Raw genomic sequence first — 15,192 nt, 5'->3', positions numbered from 1 at the left:
TGAAAGCAATAGTGTAATATTCATGAAAATTTACATTGTGTAAGTTACTTAATACAATTTATTACAAAGTAAGAAAATTATAAACAATTATTGCAGAATTATTTAGTAGTAAATTATCTTGTAAGTCATCCTCAACTTACGTTGTTGTTTAGTCAGCTGCCAAAGACAGATCTGAGCCTCACAAGTGATACCAAGAAGGCAGCACTTACGAGGCAAGTAGGCCAGGAGATAATGGGGTAGGGTGACCAGTTCCTTTCCTTCTCCATTGCATACATCGCCGATTAGCTACATGTTACACTGATCACAGAGTTCAAATACATGCAAACAATTGTTCTTCCTCTGACACATATCGACAAGTGAGATGTACTGCCTGATAACATAATTATGTACATATTAGCCAGAACCTCAAACAGAGACAACTTCATATGTTACAACGTCTTATTCTTTGTTGTTGTGGTGTTATCCTCCTGCGAGGTGTCTTCTTGACATTTCTCGACACGACTGAGACCGTGTCCCAAAGCTACATTTTACAGCTGAAGTGAAGTAGGTAGTTGACGTCAGAAGTCATGATCCATAGCTTGCAATCAAGTCTGTACTAGCGAGTAAACTAAAATGCTTGCTTGATTGATGACTACACTAAACAAACATGGATGCCTCATCGGCAATTGGAGCTAGGATCATAGTAGTAATTTAGGCTCAAGAATATATAACAAATTTATGTTTAAATATCCTAATCTTGTCAACTCTAATAGTTCTAGTATTAAATTAAAAAAGTTATGTATGGATTTTATAAAAATTGAAAAATTGTAAATGTAAATTTATATATTCTTACTGTGTAGTAGACATAAAAAAAAATTGTATTATATACTTATTAATTTCAATTCAGAAATCCGCCCCCTGAGCACGAATTCTACTCTTTCAGGGGCGAGCTAAAGTTTTTTTTCTGTATATATTATATCTTATGTTACAATTATTAGCAAAATAAATAAAATAAATAAGTAAATAACTAAGTAAATAAGTAAATAAATATGGAGCAATACGTTAACCTTCTACCTTGACATTGGTACTCCTGTACCATCTTTAAATATTGTCATTTTTTTTCCACAAAACTCGTAGCTTTAAATGAATATTTTGTTAGTTATTAAATAGACGTCATGACAGTATATTTTGTACGTGAGTAGTATTCTCATTGTTCAGTGCCTATACTGTCCTCTACGAATAAGCAGATGTAAACTCACGAAATAACCCCCCCCCCCAAAAAAAAAACTCACGAAACGTAGCGGAGAGAAGATTCAGGGCTCTCTGTTGCAAGCGAAGCTAGTATGATCCATGTGTATCTAACTTGTATTCAAAGTGACCAAACGCAGGACTATTCATAACACTTGATCTATAAACAAACAGAAAAAGCAACAAACAAACAAAACAAAGGGAAAACCTGAGCTGTCGCGGAATCAACCGAAGTTTTCCGAAGGGGAATTCTGAGTTTGGCAGCCTGTTTCTTTTTTCTTGTCTAAGATGATGCATACTGTATGTCAGTTCTACTTTGTGGATTTGGAACATGAGATTTAAAGTATAAGATTTCAAGACTGCACACAAATACTGATAAAGTGCACGTCCAGGCCCCGCCCTCCATAGCACTGAGTTCCATGATATGGCATGCCTTATCGGCAAGTGATAAGTATTTATCTCTTCCTCGCGATAAAAATCGTCATTTTGACATAAGATGTCGAAGATTACAGTGGTGCTTCTGGTAGTTTCGTGCCTTGGGTTTTCTGCAGTGCTAGGCGGTAAGTAGGAACGACATAACTCTTACCAATTAAACTTGTGAACTGGTTAACCCTGATTTTTGAAATCAACTCTTGTTAATTTAAAATTTGTTTATTTATAAACAATAGATGTTAAATTTACTCAAGTAAGGTCAAATTCAACAGTATTCATAAATGAGATATTAAGCATACAGAGAAATAATTTATTACAGTTGTATGAACACTTCTTGATAATTAAATTAAAATTAATCTAATCAGTTAAAAACCAGACATGTTTCGGAGGAATGCTCCTCCATCTTCAGTGGCAATACCACGACGCTGGTTCAGATGTTCGACCGCGTATCGTGGCTTAAAGGAGCCAAATTATCAAAAAGTGTTCATACAACTGTAATAAATTATTTCTCCGTATGCTTAATATCTCATTTATGAACACTGTTGAATTTGACCTTACTTGAGTAAATTTAATTATGGTGACTAGTGAAGAAAATTTGGTCAACCAGTACCACGACATGCGTCTCCAAATAGAACTGTAAGTCTCCTTTAAGCCACGATACGCGGTCGAACATCTGAACCAGCGTCGTGGTATTGCCACTGAAGATGGAGGAGCATTCCTCCGAAACATGTCTGGTTTTTAACTGATTAGATTCATTTTAATTTAATTATCAAGAAGTGTTCATACAACTGTAATAAATTATTTCTCTGTATGCTCAATAGATGTTATTTTATAATGAGAAAGATAATGCAGATCGTTTTGGAATCAACTAGAATTGGAGGTTTGAGCTGATTTAAACGCTAGAAACGCCTCATTTCTACGCGTTATTATGTATTTGAATGGTGAATTTGCAAAACAACTTAAGTCCCTAGAAGTAGTTTTGAGAAAATTAAAAAAAACTGTTTTTGGTCTCGCTGAACCATATGTTGTTACAATATAATTTTTTATATGTAAGAGATATGTAAGATAAATAGTTTCAGTATAAAAATTCATGTCTTTGTACTCTTCTTCAGGTCGTAAAAAATTTAATTATCTTCAGGACTTAAGTTGTTCTGCAAATTAACTTCAATCCTGCATCATAATTGTTAGGTTACTGACACATAAACATATTTAACTAAATGTATTTATACCAAAATCATAAAATAACCTTATTGCAATTGTTGAACAAAATTATTTTGAACAATTTGTTAATCACAAGAGCACAGACCTCTGATGGAGAAAAGTATGATGTTGAAGAAATGTTTCTGAGCACTTATTGCCATTAAGAATTTGATTAGTGTGTTGTTCTTATTTTGTCCCGGACAACTGTCTGCAAAACAAACAAAGTTCTTTAATATACTGGATGGGACACAGTCCCTCATGTTAGACACAAAAGGACATTTCACTAGTTTTCATGTTGTGCACAGAGAAAGCTGGGACGGTAAGCTGCCGATAGTAGTACATATCTCTAACTGGTGCTTAGGCAAGCATATATTTTTCATGTAGTCAAATGTGACAGCAAGAAAATCCTCTCTCTCTATGCTTAACTTGGCTCCATTTTGCAATACTTTTTACTTCAGCTACAAGTTTAGCACGATTACTGAGCATATTGCTTTTCATTTCCATGCTCTGTTATTCAAACGTAATACATTTTCTCAACTAAAGAATTACCAATGACAACAGACAAAAAACATTTTGTCAACTGATTGTATAATTAAAATTACATATTATGTAAGTTTCTTCAGTACCTGACAGTCAAAACAACTAAAGTCCAGGACTAAAGTCTTTTTACCCCTTAACCAAACATTCTGCTGCTAAGAAAAATTATACAAAAGTCGTGGATTAAAGTCATTCCGCTACTAAACGATGCCCCTTGCACACAGTAACATAATCATGCTCTGAATTCAAAACCCCCAAAATGTGGATTTAAGTCGTTTTGCAAATTCACCATTCATTTAATATGGGAATTGAATAATCAGAAGATCATCTTTGAATTAAAAAATTGAGGCGTTTCGTCTGTATGGAATATGTTATTCCTATCAGCAAAATCGGTCTACCTATTATTACTTAATATAAAATAATTGATAAAAATCCTTCAATAACTGTCTTAGTTTATTAGCCTAATGAATTATACAAATAAAAAACATTAGGACACAGTTACAATCATAATGTGACTAGCGATATCGCCATGTGTGGCATCATCAGGTCTAAAAGAGTAACATATATCAAGATTATGAATATAAAAACATGAACAGTGTGCAAATATAATATGACCTTGCAAAATAGATGACGAAGAATATAAAATTATTGGTTACAAACAATGTCACATGGCTGACTGCATAAACACAGAATTGCGAGCGAAACCATTATTATTTGGATGTACAATTATTTACAAAAGTAGGTCATAATCTATGAAGCACCATATATCTCCACCTGATCACTCGCTATTTTTCAATACGCACTCATAACTTTGCGTCATGATGACTGCCGAAAAACATTACCCTATTCGACCTTGTTATTTTGTGCATCCACATCAAATACTGCAATTTTTTTAAGACTTCTATTTAATGTATGCTATCTGGCAACTTTAATACATTGACTTTATAAGAATATTCATTACTTACATTCAAAATACTGAAACCTACTTTTGTAAATAATTGTACATCCAAATAATTGGTTTCACTCGAAATTCTGTGTTTACGCAGTCAGCCATATGACATCGTTTGTAACCAATGATTTTTATATTTTTGTTGCGTATTTTGGAAGGTCATATTTAGACAAAATAAAATTAGTGAAACATTTCTTAAAAATTTAAATATATGAAGAAAAATTTATTTCCCTTAAAGTGCAGTTATTCTAACCATGGATCTAGGACTTGTTAATGTGAATGTTTCCTTTAAGACAAAAAAGAATTACTAAAAAATATTATATAATGGGACAAATTTTTAAAGAACAGATTGGTAGGCCTACAAATCGCAAAATGAATATTTTGAAAACTTACAATTCCAAAAACTTTTTATGTAGACAAAAATGTTTTCTTTTAGATCGAAGAGCAATTTTCATGTATTAGGTATATAAAATTTCATTAAAATAGGACTTAAAGATATGAAGGAACGAAATTTATAAAAAAAAAACATAAATTGACAATGATAGAAGGTGTATGTATCCCCTTAAGAGTCCACCAAATATAAACTCTACATATATAACAATGGTAGAATGCATGGAAATTACATTAAATATCTGTCCATAGAACTGAAATGTTACTCGTGTATAATGGATGGAGCCGCCACTGACACGGCGTGCATGGACAACCCAGAAGGTGTGAGCAGCAGCAACCCGATTGTCAAATGTCCCTACAAGTACTGCACCATTATCCGACAAGAATATCAGGACCCTCCGGGTAAGAATCAACAGCACAATAGCGTGAGAGTTCAAAATGACTTTTACAGCCATTGCTAAAAGTATACCTTTTAATAGTACACGACCATCTTAAAATTAATTAATTCTAATACCTGTATTAAAAGTACAGTAAACAACTTTCAACTCTTCAAACAATAAGTTGACAAGCTATACAGGGCCTACAGCTCTACAACATTCAATGACCATGGCATGCCTTATCATATCGCTGTCGAGATTTCTGCAGATAATTCTAAAGTTATATTTTACCTACATCTACTTTAATTTCTTCATGTTTACTTCCGTCGTTTTCTGAAAGCTTATTTACAAAATACACAAAAATATTCCAATTTTGTGTCACTAGCAAAGCACTTTCAGTTATTTAACTCTTCAGGCCGATTTGCCGTATACGTGTACGCAGTTCTCTAGGCTAATTCTGTAGCGGTTTTACGTACATGTGTACGCATCATGCACGATTGCACAAAATCGGCCTCAGTTCATGAACTATTTGAGATATTTTCATGCTGTTTTTTCGAGTGTATTGCAGAGAATCTGTTTTTTACTATCATATGGTTGTATTATGTATAAAAAATAAACATAGAAGAGTGATGTCATGTAAATTTCATCCTACTAGGACATTTAAATACCGCTTTAGCGTTTAAAGACGGGGTTGAGGAGTTAAAGAGTTGACTAATGATGAATGGCCTACTTTCAGCAATGGCTGTCTAAAATAATGTATGATATATGTGTTAAACACGATTTTATTTTGTTTTTATATTTCCGGGTTGAGGAGTTATGGCGTACTTTCAGCAATGACTATCTAAAATAATGTATGATATAAGTATTAAAAACGATTTTATTTTGTTTTTATATTTCCGGGTTGAGAAGTTATGGCCTACTCTCAGCAATGGCTACCTAAAATAATGTATAAGTGTTAAAAACGATTTTATTTTGTTTTTATATTTCCTACACTCGGCCTAGTGGCTTCGTTTAACAATATCCATATATTAAAAAATACAAGAAATATAAGGAAATTCCAATGATTCCGATTTAAAGCAACAGAATACATTATGTAGTTTATTTAACAGTGTGGTGAATTTTATTTGATATTCGTATACCATAATATACATAATATGTAGATTATACCCAATGTTTCCTTCACTATTGTTGATTACTGTGTGGAAAACCTCAAGACTCATTAAATAGAGAATGAAGAGAGACTGACTGCGTGGAGAGCCATAAGGTACGAAGTTTATGTTACACTTTTGTTTCCATGGTGCGCAAGTGACGTCAGAGTAAACCGTTAATATAAAAAATTTCCAATTTTTCTCTGCTGTAAGCGACCTAAAACATGGTTGTTTTATGTAAAAAAAAATAGACATTTCTAACATTCGTGTAATTGACTGCATGATGACTCAGCGCTAGCGAGGTTTTCTTATAAGCCAGGAAACCCGGGTTCAAATCCTGGTTGGAGCAAGTTACCTGGTTGAGGTTTTTTCAATCCATTAAGGGAAAAAATGCTGGATAGCGTTCGGCGCTGGGCCTTGAACTCATTTCGGTGGTATTATAACCCTCATTTAATTCAGACTCTAGATAACCATCGCAGTATTGCATTGTATTGTATTGTATTGTATTTTATTGTATTGTATTTTATTGTATTTATTAACATTCCATGGTATTCATACATTGCTTACAGCTAGAATATGAAACAAGTCAAAAAACTTAATACTATTATAAAATCTTAATTTATAGTCACAGTCTAGATGAAATATATATAGACGAGATTTATAATATAGTCTACTAGTACAACACAAAGTTTTAGTATGCATTTCATGAAGTGTTATTGAATGTCATGAATTCACCTTCAGAATAGAAGGCGTGAGAAATTAGGTACTTCTTTAATTTGGCCCTAAATAATTTTATGTTTTGAGTTTCATTTTTTATATTGATAGGGAGGCTATTGAAAATTTTTACTGCCATATAACTCATTCCTTTTTGATAGCACGATAGACTTGCCGATGGAGAATGAAAGTATTTTTTTTTGACGTGTATTTATGCTATGAACTGTTGAATTAGTTACAAAGTTTTCACGATTACATACGAGGAAGATTATTAATGAAAAGATATACTGACAAGCCATGGGCATTATTTGTAGTTTTTTGAAAATAGTCCTACACGATTTCCTAGATTTGGCACCTACTATTATTCTAATTACTCTTTTTTGTAATATAAATATATTGTTACTATCTGTGGAATTTCCCCAGAATATTATTCCAAGTTGATAAAGCGTCCACGGTACGGTATGTGATAAAGCGTCGAAACCAATAAATAAAATATAGTGATGCCACAGTCTAGTATATAGGCCTACAGTCACGAAGCTTGAGTTGTGAGGGTGCTAGGAACAAAAGACTGTGCCGGTACTATTTCGCATTCTCTGTAATGAGGCGATATTAGCTATGCTAGTGGTCAGCAACTATCTATAGATGCATATGTACTAAGTATTGACCTTCGTGACTGTATATTCCATTATTCACTCATTAAAGCGACTGAAGCACTTTCTTTCTGATAAATTAAAATTAATCCTTGTACAAACACTCGTGATGCCACACTTTGACTACTGCGATATTATATTAAGTAACCTAAATGCAAATTTGAGCAGCAGGCTACAACGTGTGCATAATGCGTGCGTCCGTTATATTTGCAATATTCGTAAGTATGATCATGTTTCCCCGTCTTTCCAAACTCTGTCTTGGCTAAGGCTAAGCGATCGACGAGCCCTGCATTCTCTTGTTCTCTTATTTCAAATTCTGCGCACCGCTACCCCAATATATTTGGCTTCTCGTTTTCAAAATTTATCCGCATATCATCAGCTAAGTACAAGATCTCATTATAACAATTTACTCATTATACCCCACCACAAGACATCTTTATATTCTTCATCTTATACAGTTTCAGTTGCTAGAAATTGGAACTCGCTTCCGAGTGATATAAGGGGTTGTTGGACAATAACTTCATTTAGGTCAAAATTACATAAATTCTTACTTAACAGATGAATTGCTGATTAATATTTGTTACTTATAATGAAACTAACATCTGTCCATTCTTATTATTATTATTATCTTTAATTTCTCTAAATAGATTTACAAAACCTCTAATGGCAATTACATTAATATTCTCATTATAGAAATAGAAATATATATATTCTCCCTGTAACATAGTCCTAGTAAGCTTATATTAAATTAATTTTCATCATTTTACTAGCTATCTCTAATATTAAATTAATTATAATTCATTGAATTAAATTAGCTCATAAATTAAGTTACTACTTTACCTTATAGATTTATCTAAATTTAAATAAATGTGTAGTGAAGATTATTGCTGGAGAACCTTTTAAGTGTAGTGAAAATATTTGTAATTTAAATTTATGTATTGTATTGATTAAGGCTGGTTGAGTGGAAGAGAAGGCCTTATGGCCTTAACTCTGCCAGCGAAAATAAAACATTATTATTATTATTATTATTATTATTATTATTATTATTATTATTATTATTATTATTATTATTACTACTAGACTGTGGTGATGCTATGGCAGATCAAATTGAACTTAAAAGTGTCTGAACACCGTCTTTGTCCACCACAAATTGCACGTGGATTCCGGGTGTAGCACTTGAAAGTCTCTGTTATGTGTTCAGGGCAAATCTACACATTCTACCGGGGCTGCACGTCGAGGAGCACGCAAAGTGTGCAGGAGGGCGGCGGCTTCAAAGTGTACACTCGCGTCTGCACCAGCAACCTCTGCAACGACTGGGACGGCATTTCGGCGTATGGTTCCGGCAGTTCTGGTGGTTCCTCCGGCGGCAGTAACTCCGGGTCCAGCGGCGGCCAAGGCTCTAGCTTTGGCGACCCAGGCTACGACGGTGTTCTGATAGTGAAGGGCACCGGCAGCGGGGCCTCTGCTCCACGAAATGGCCTCACCGCCGCTCTCGTCGCCGTAGTGGTGAACGTGTTCTTGTATCTTAGCGTTGCTTGACGAAGTGTTATACATGCAAAAATGAATGAGGAGTTAACTTTCAAAAAGTCGGTCAAATGCAACTTCAGCGAAATATATATTTTTTTATTTTACTAGCGTTATCCGCATGTAACTGGATACTGTCAAGAAGGTTATGACGTCATTGGACGAATCCATGTAATAAAGGAGATTAATTGAAAATGGAAGAGGCCATTTATGTGCAAGGGAATGTCCGTAATATACAACCCTCTCCCTAATGATCAACAAATAACAATAAAATAAAACAAAAACATATTCATGCAATCAACGGAATTCTGTGAATCCCCTGTCACTTTGTTGTTTACCATAATATAGAATGCTGTATAATGAATTTTTATTATACATTATAAATGTTCCATTAATTTTTGCTGGCACTCTATATATTATTTTTACTATTCATTAAGTGTTGGTGTCATGGAGATTAAATACATGCTTGGTACGGTATGTGGGGAACGTTTTATTTTTAATTTCAATCGTACAATAAAAATAATATAATTTTCTGACAATAAATTGTAAATGGATCTCCTTTACTTTATTTTTCTCTTAAGAGGGAGATTAAATCTAGGGGAGCATGCTACTGGTGAAGTTAATTGTTTGAAGATGTAGGATACTGAGAAGTATTTTGAAAGTATTGAATTGTTATTTTTCCCAATAGAATTTCAATTAATTGTTTCTAAGTAAGGGAAGCTTAATGACGTTGTACAGTCAATGTTAAATTCGCGTATTCAACGACCCATTATCTCAAGAACCAGTGATGGCCTTAACTCTACCAGAGTAAATAAATAAATAAATAAATAAATAAATAAATAAATAAATAAATAAATAAATAAATAAATAAATAAATAAATAAATAAATAAATAAATAAATAAATAAACAAATAAATAAATAAATAAATAAATACATGAATGAATGAATGAATGAATAAATAAATAAATAAATAAATGAACAAATAAATGCATAAATAAATAAATAAATAAAAATGAAAAAATGAATAAAAAATAAATAAATAATGAAAAAACAAAAAATAAATAAAAATGAATAAATGAAGAAATTAATTATTAAATAAATAAATAAATAAATAAATAAATAAATAAATATAATAAAAAATAAATAGATACACTGACAATAGAAGATATCGTACTGAAATTTTTAAAGGATAAAGGTACATTTCTTAGCAGACTGACGCAGATTTACCAAGAAATAAAAGTTGTGAAAAAATTTAGATTTTTAAAATAATGTTGATATTATTTTGCTATTTTTTATGTGACATATTTTTTATCGAATTAATAGACATATATATGTTAATGTGCATCAATTTCATTACTGTATTGTTGTCAACACGTGTTTAAAATTTCATCCTTCTGTCATTCATAATTTCTGGGAAGACGAGGCATTTGCATAAAATAAAATAAAATAAAATAAAATAAAATAAAATCAAATCAAAATTATATAAAAATTTAATATATATTTTTATAAGCTGTATTTCTTGATAAGTCTGCGTTATTTTCCTTAAAACGGTGTGCCTTTATCATGTATGAGTAAAAATTTCATATCTTCACTATGTCCTGACAAAATAGGCAATTAAATAGGCAAATTAAACATTGACGCCCTAAAGAAACAGCAAAACTTCATTTCTGTTTAGTCCAGCCAGGTGTGGTAATTACTCTGCCACCGAGCAGGCGATCTGAATTTCACTCATATTTCGTGTGCTTGTGTATAGCCTATTTCTTTCACAACTGTAGTCATCAAACTCTGTATTGCGAATTCTGGTGGCAACCGGCTTGCAATATTTGCGTCAGTGACAAGTGTGTGGTGTTGGCGTTGCTGTTAGTGCTGTATATTTAAACTCTACAGTGACTCAACTATTGAATTTTAAACATGAATTCAGTGTTCAGTTTCCTGTTAAAACCCTTCAATTTGCATTCGTTGGAAGAGAAATGGGAAATTAAAACTTTAGGAAGACCCATTTCAGCTCTAAACATACAGCTCACTATGAAAAGTACCATGTGACAAGAAAGGCTTTCGGCATTAGCAATTTTTTCAGTGGAAACGATAATTTTACATTATCACGAACATTTTCAATTTTGACCAGAAAGTTATTAATAAATTCGCTCATAGAATGGACTTCCTTTTCAAAGGTAGAATTTGACATAATCATTAAAATTTTAAAGTTTTTTTTTTTTTTTTGACAAGTGAAAATTAATTTTATGATTATTAGCATTATAACAACCAAATATTGATCTTGTGTGCTCTGTAGTATTCCAGATTTTTTAATTTAAAAAACTGTTGAAATGAAATGTCTAGAATTTATCATTTCTGTTGTTGGCTAAACTGTGTTGTGCAGTTCCATTTTTTGTTTTGTTTTGAAGGCAGCTGTTATTTTTTGTTCAATATTGGATTGAATTACAGTTCTTCATAAATTCTACAGTTATGAATATGAACAAAATTCTTCGAATAGTGTAGTAAAGAACACTGTACACAGACTAGTAGTAAATGTAGGCCTGTTATATTTAACGTACATCTGATCCTGACGAATTGACTCGTAGATTCTGAATATGCACAAAATCTGACCAATAGCTGGTGGAACTTCGATACTTTTTGCCGCATCGCACCACAAACGAGAGAAAAAAACCTTATGTGAAAAAAAGTCTATATTCTAGCAAATCTAGCTCGTTGAGTGCTCTTGTACAGTGACTGTATGAATACATGCTCTTGTGGTTACCAATGCCATCTAGCAGCGTGCAGAGAACTATTTGCAGTAATCTTGATAGAGATTTCAAGCAACACGGTGTTCTTGGTTCGATTTAATGTAATGGAGGGAAGGAACTGTGCCGATAAGAAGCTGTGTTTTTTTTATAAAGATAAATATAGTGCATGGTGAAGTAATGAATTAAAAGTGAATTGAAGTGCCAAGAAAAAAACACACTGTCAAAATCTGCAATGTGTAGTGGCCGACCTGTAATGCAATAACATTTTGTCAACATGAAACACATTTTTTTTTGTCGTTCTTAACGTGTGGGACGATGTTTTAGCGAAACATCTGGAGATTCAACATGTAGGTTGGAGCTATGGTAAAGCAAAAGTAAGGCATTAATATATGTATTTACTTTTTAAAGGAACAATGGACATTGGTACAAAGAGATTAAGTCTTTATTTGTAACTTTAGCAATCGTAGTAGTAGTAGTCGTAGTAGAGGTTAAGTCTTTATTTGTAGTTGTTTTCTAAGACAGGTATACCTTTCCTATTTGATTAAGATTTTCGTAATCATGAGCGTTTATTTGAGATTGTTTTAACGGAGGCAGGGGTGAATTCTCAGATACATCGCATATAGGCTACTGGCGGAATACCAAACTTGTTAGGAAACATACAGTTCTCATTAAATATGTTAATTCTGTGAGAAAGGTATCGACATTTTCGTTAAACTTCGTTTACCCTAACTGCGCGACCTTCGAAGTATAAGTTAAAGTGTACAATCCGAGGCGATCCTTAGGCCTTTTTGCGTTAAAGACGAGTATTTTCCCTGGACCAAAAATGGTGCTACGAATATTTTTTCTAAAAGATTTGTATTTCTCTTTGACCAAAAATACAATACAAGGAGTAAAAATCGGTATTTTACCGTGAACTAAACTAATAAAATCGATATAATTAGCGGCATGTAGGCCTATACTTCCGGAAGCTATGGTGCCAGCCACATTAGAGCAAAAATGACATAAGAACCGCTCTCACCAGAATCGAAAAGAACAGATATTCCTTCCCCATGTATTTAAATGCAAGATAGCAGAAGCTGACGAACAGAATCGAATGGAATGGAATGGAATCGAAAAGAGTTCTTGGGCAGGAACGGAACTTCATGTTTGGTGTGATCGTATCTGCAATTGAGTCTTCGAGGAAAAAAATGATAATACTGTAGCATTAATTCTGGCTAATTCCGGTGGCAATATTGTTTTTTTGTCAATTTAAGGTTGTTACAATTGTATGAAATATAATTAGCTTAGGCAATCAACCTTGTCGAAAATTATCATGCTCTAGGCTATACTAGGGGTGGGCGCGTTAGGAGTATCAGGAAAGGTAAATAGAGAGAGGGAATTAGAGATATTGTACAAGTGAACTCGACATGCAAGTTATCTCAGTAAGTGTCGGATTTGCGAATTAGAACCTTTTTTCGAGTCTGTCTTTTCTGTTCGGCAGAGTAGCATCTTCCATCATATTTCATTTTTCAAAACGGAAAGCACTTAAGGATAATATGTTTAAAAATGAAATAATTCTTAAATGTAATCGATTTATTAAGATCTAAGATCATGCCTGCCATTAATTATTTAATTAATTGTACACAGAAGAAATTAATAAACTGGCACAATAAAACATTACAAAGAAACTATAATATCTTCTTAAATGAAACTTAGCAGTTTATTATTATTATTATTATTATTATTATTATTATTATTATTATTATTATTATTATTATAAAATTAATTATAATGTTTAGTAGTAATCGTCATAAAACTTTCAATAATAATTATTAGCAAAATAAATAAATAAATAAATAAATAGATAGATAGATAGATAGATAGATAGACAGACAGACAGACAGACAGACAGACAAATCGATTTTTTAGTAAAATGCCTTCGATCGATGTACATCTTTATGGAGGACAATATTTTACTGCATATTACGCAATACATACCCGTATTCATTTGTTTATATGCAACAATATAAATCACGCTTTATTCTTCTTTGTACAGTCGCGGACGTAATAAATATTGGAACAGAAAGTTTTGACATTGAGTTAATCAGAGATATTGGTTTGTTTGGTTATGAAGTTTATTATTATCTTCCTGTTGTACTGGTACATTAATCTAAAAGGATATTCTAAAACTCCCTTCCTACAGGACAGAAAATTATTATCCTTGAGAGATTTTGATTTATTATATAGTTAAATTTTATAAAAGTAGTTTTTATAGTGACATTTAAAACGTTCTCTTAGCCTTCTAGGAATATTCAATTTGTTTATGCTTGCCAAATTTACAGCAGAGTTGCTGCGTAAGCCTCAACCGGCCCAGACAGTTCTTCAGAGAGTCACGCCCACCCATATCCCACTGGCCCAAATGACTTTCTGTGAGCCGCGCCTGGATATTTAAATTGGAATTTCATTCTTAAAGCATACGCGCGAGCATTTGCCAAATTAGGATATTCAACTTTTCTAACATAGACCACACGGCCTGCTCCCTCCTTCCGTGATCACTTTCCAGACACGTTACACAACCGTGAGGTGTATCTGTAGTAGATGAAAGACCAGTGAGGATTCATTTATAATAAAGCGACTGTACGCCAGGTATTCGAGAAACATTTAGTTTCTTCTGTTAACACCACAACTCTAATATCTTCATTTTTGTACTAGTAATATTAGTATAGTACCGGTAATAATAATAATAATAATAATAATAATAATAATAATAATAATAATAATAATAATAATAATACTGTAATAATAATATCGTCATATTCACCACCACCACCACAACCATCATCATCATCATCATCATCATCATCATCATCATCGTCGTCGTCGTCGTCGTCGTCAGCAACTTCATTATGATCTTCTTCATCCGATGCTCCCGGTTCAAACCCGGACGAGGACGATGGATTTCAAAGGACGATAAAATATAGTGTATGAAAAATAATGAAATGTATGTAGCATATATGGACTTGGAAAAGGCTTTTGGCAAAGTGGTTGGAATAAACTTACGAGAATCCTGAAGAAAACTGGTGAAAATTGGAAACGAGGAGGCTATTAAATAACCTTTACATGAAACGTGTCAAAGTCGGGATACGAGAAGAAATGTCCTTTATCACTTATTCTATTCAACATCTACTACAGTTAGTGAAGAACTATTTTCAGAACATTGGAGGGGTGATAGTAGGAAAAAGAGTAATAAATTGCATAAGATTTGCTGATGATATAGCGTTGTTAGCAAAAGAGGAGACGATACCCAGGGATTTGCTACTGTA

General features: G+C 32.8%; 1 protein-coding gene across 1 annotated transcript; it reads left to right on the top strand.

Moving 5' to 3' along the window:
• Positions 1 to 1,686: 1,686 nt before the first annotated feature.
• Positions 1,687 to 11,479, top strand: LOC138715024 (uncharacterized). Its single transcript, XM_069847425.1, has 3 exons — positions 1,687 to 1,787; positions 4,988 to 5,137; positions 8,826 to 11,479. Exons 1-3 carry the CDS (start codon positions 1,724 to 1,726, stop codon positions 9,161 to 9,163), a joined length of 552 nt encoding a protein of 183 aa, XP_069703526.1. The 5' UTR covers positions 1,687 to 1,723; the 3' UTR covers positions 9,164 to 11,479.
• The last annotated feature ends 3,713 nt before the right edge of the window (positions 11,480 to 15,192 follow it).

The sequence above is a fragment of the Periplaneta americana genome, chromosome 15 (genome assembly GCF_040183065.1).
Source record: "Periplaneta americana isolate PAMFEO1 chromosome 15, P.americana_PAMFEO1_priV1, whole genome shotgun sequence".
In the NCBI taxonomy this organism is placed as follows: Eukaryota; Metazoa; Arthropoda; class Insecta; order Blattodea; family Blattidae; genus Periplaneta; species Periplaneta americana.
This window is presented reverse-complemented; position numbering and strand designations above follow the sequence as displayed.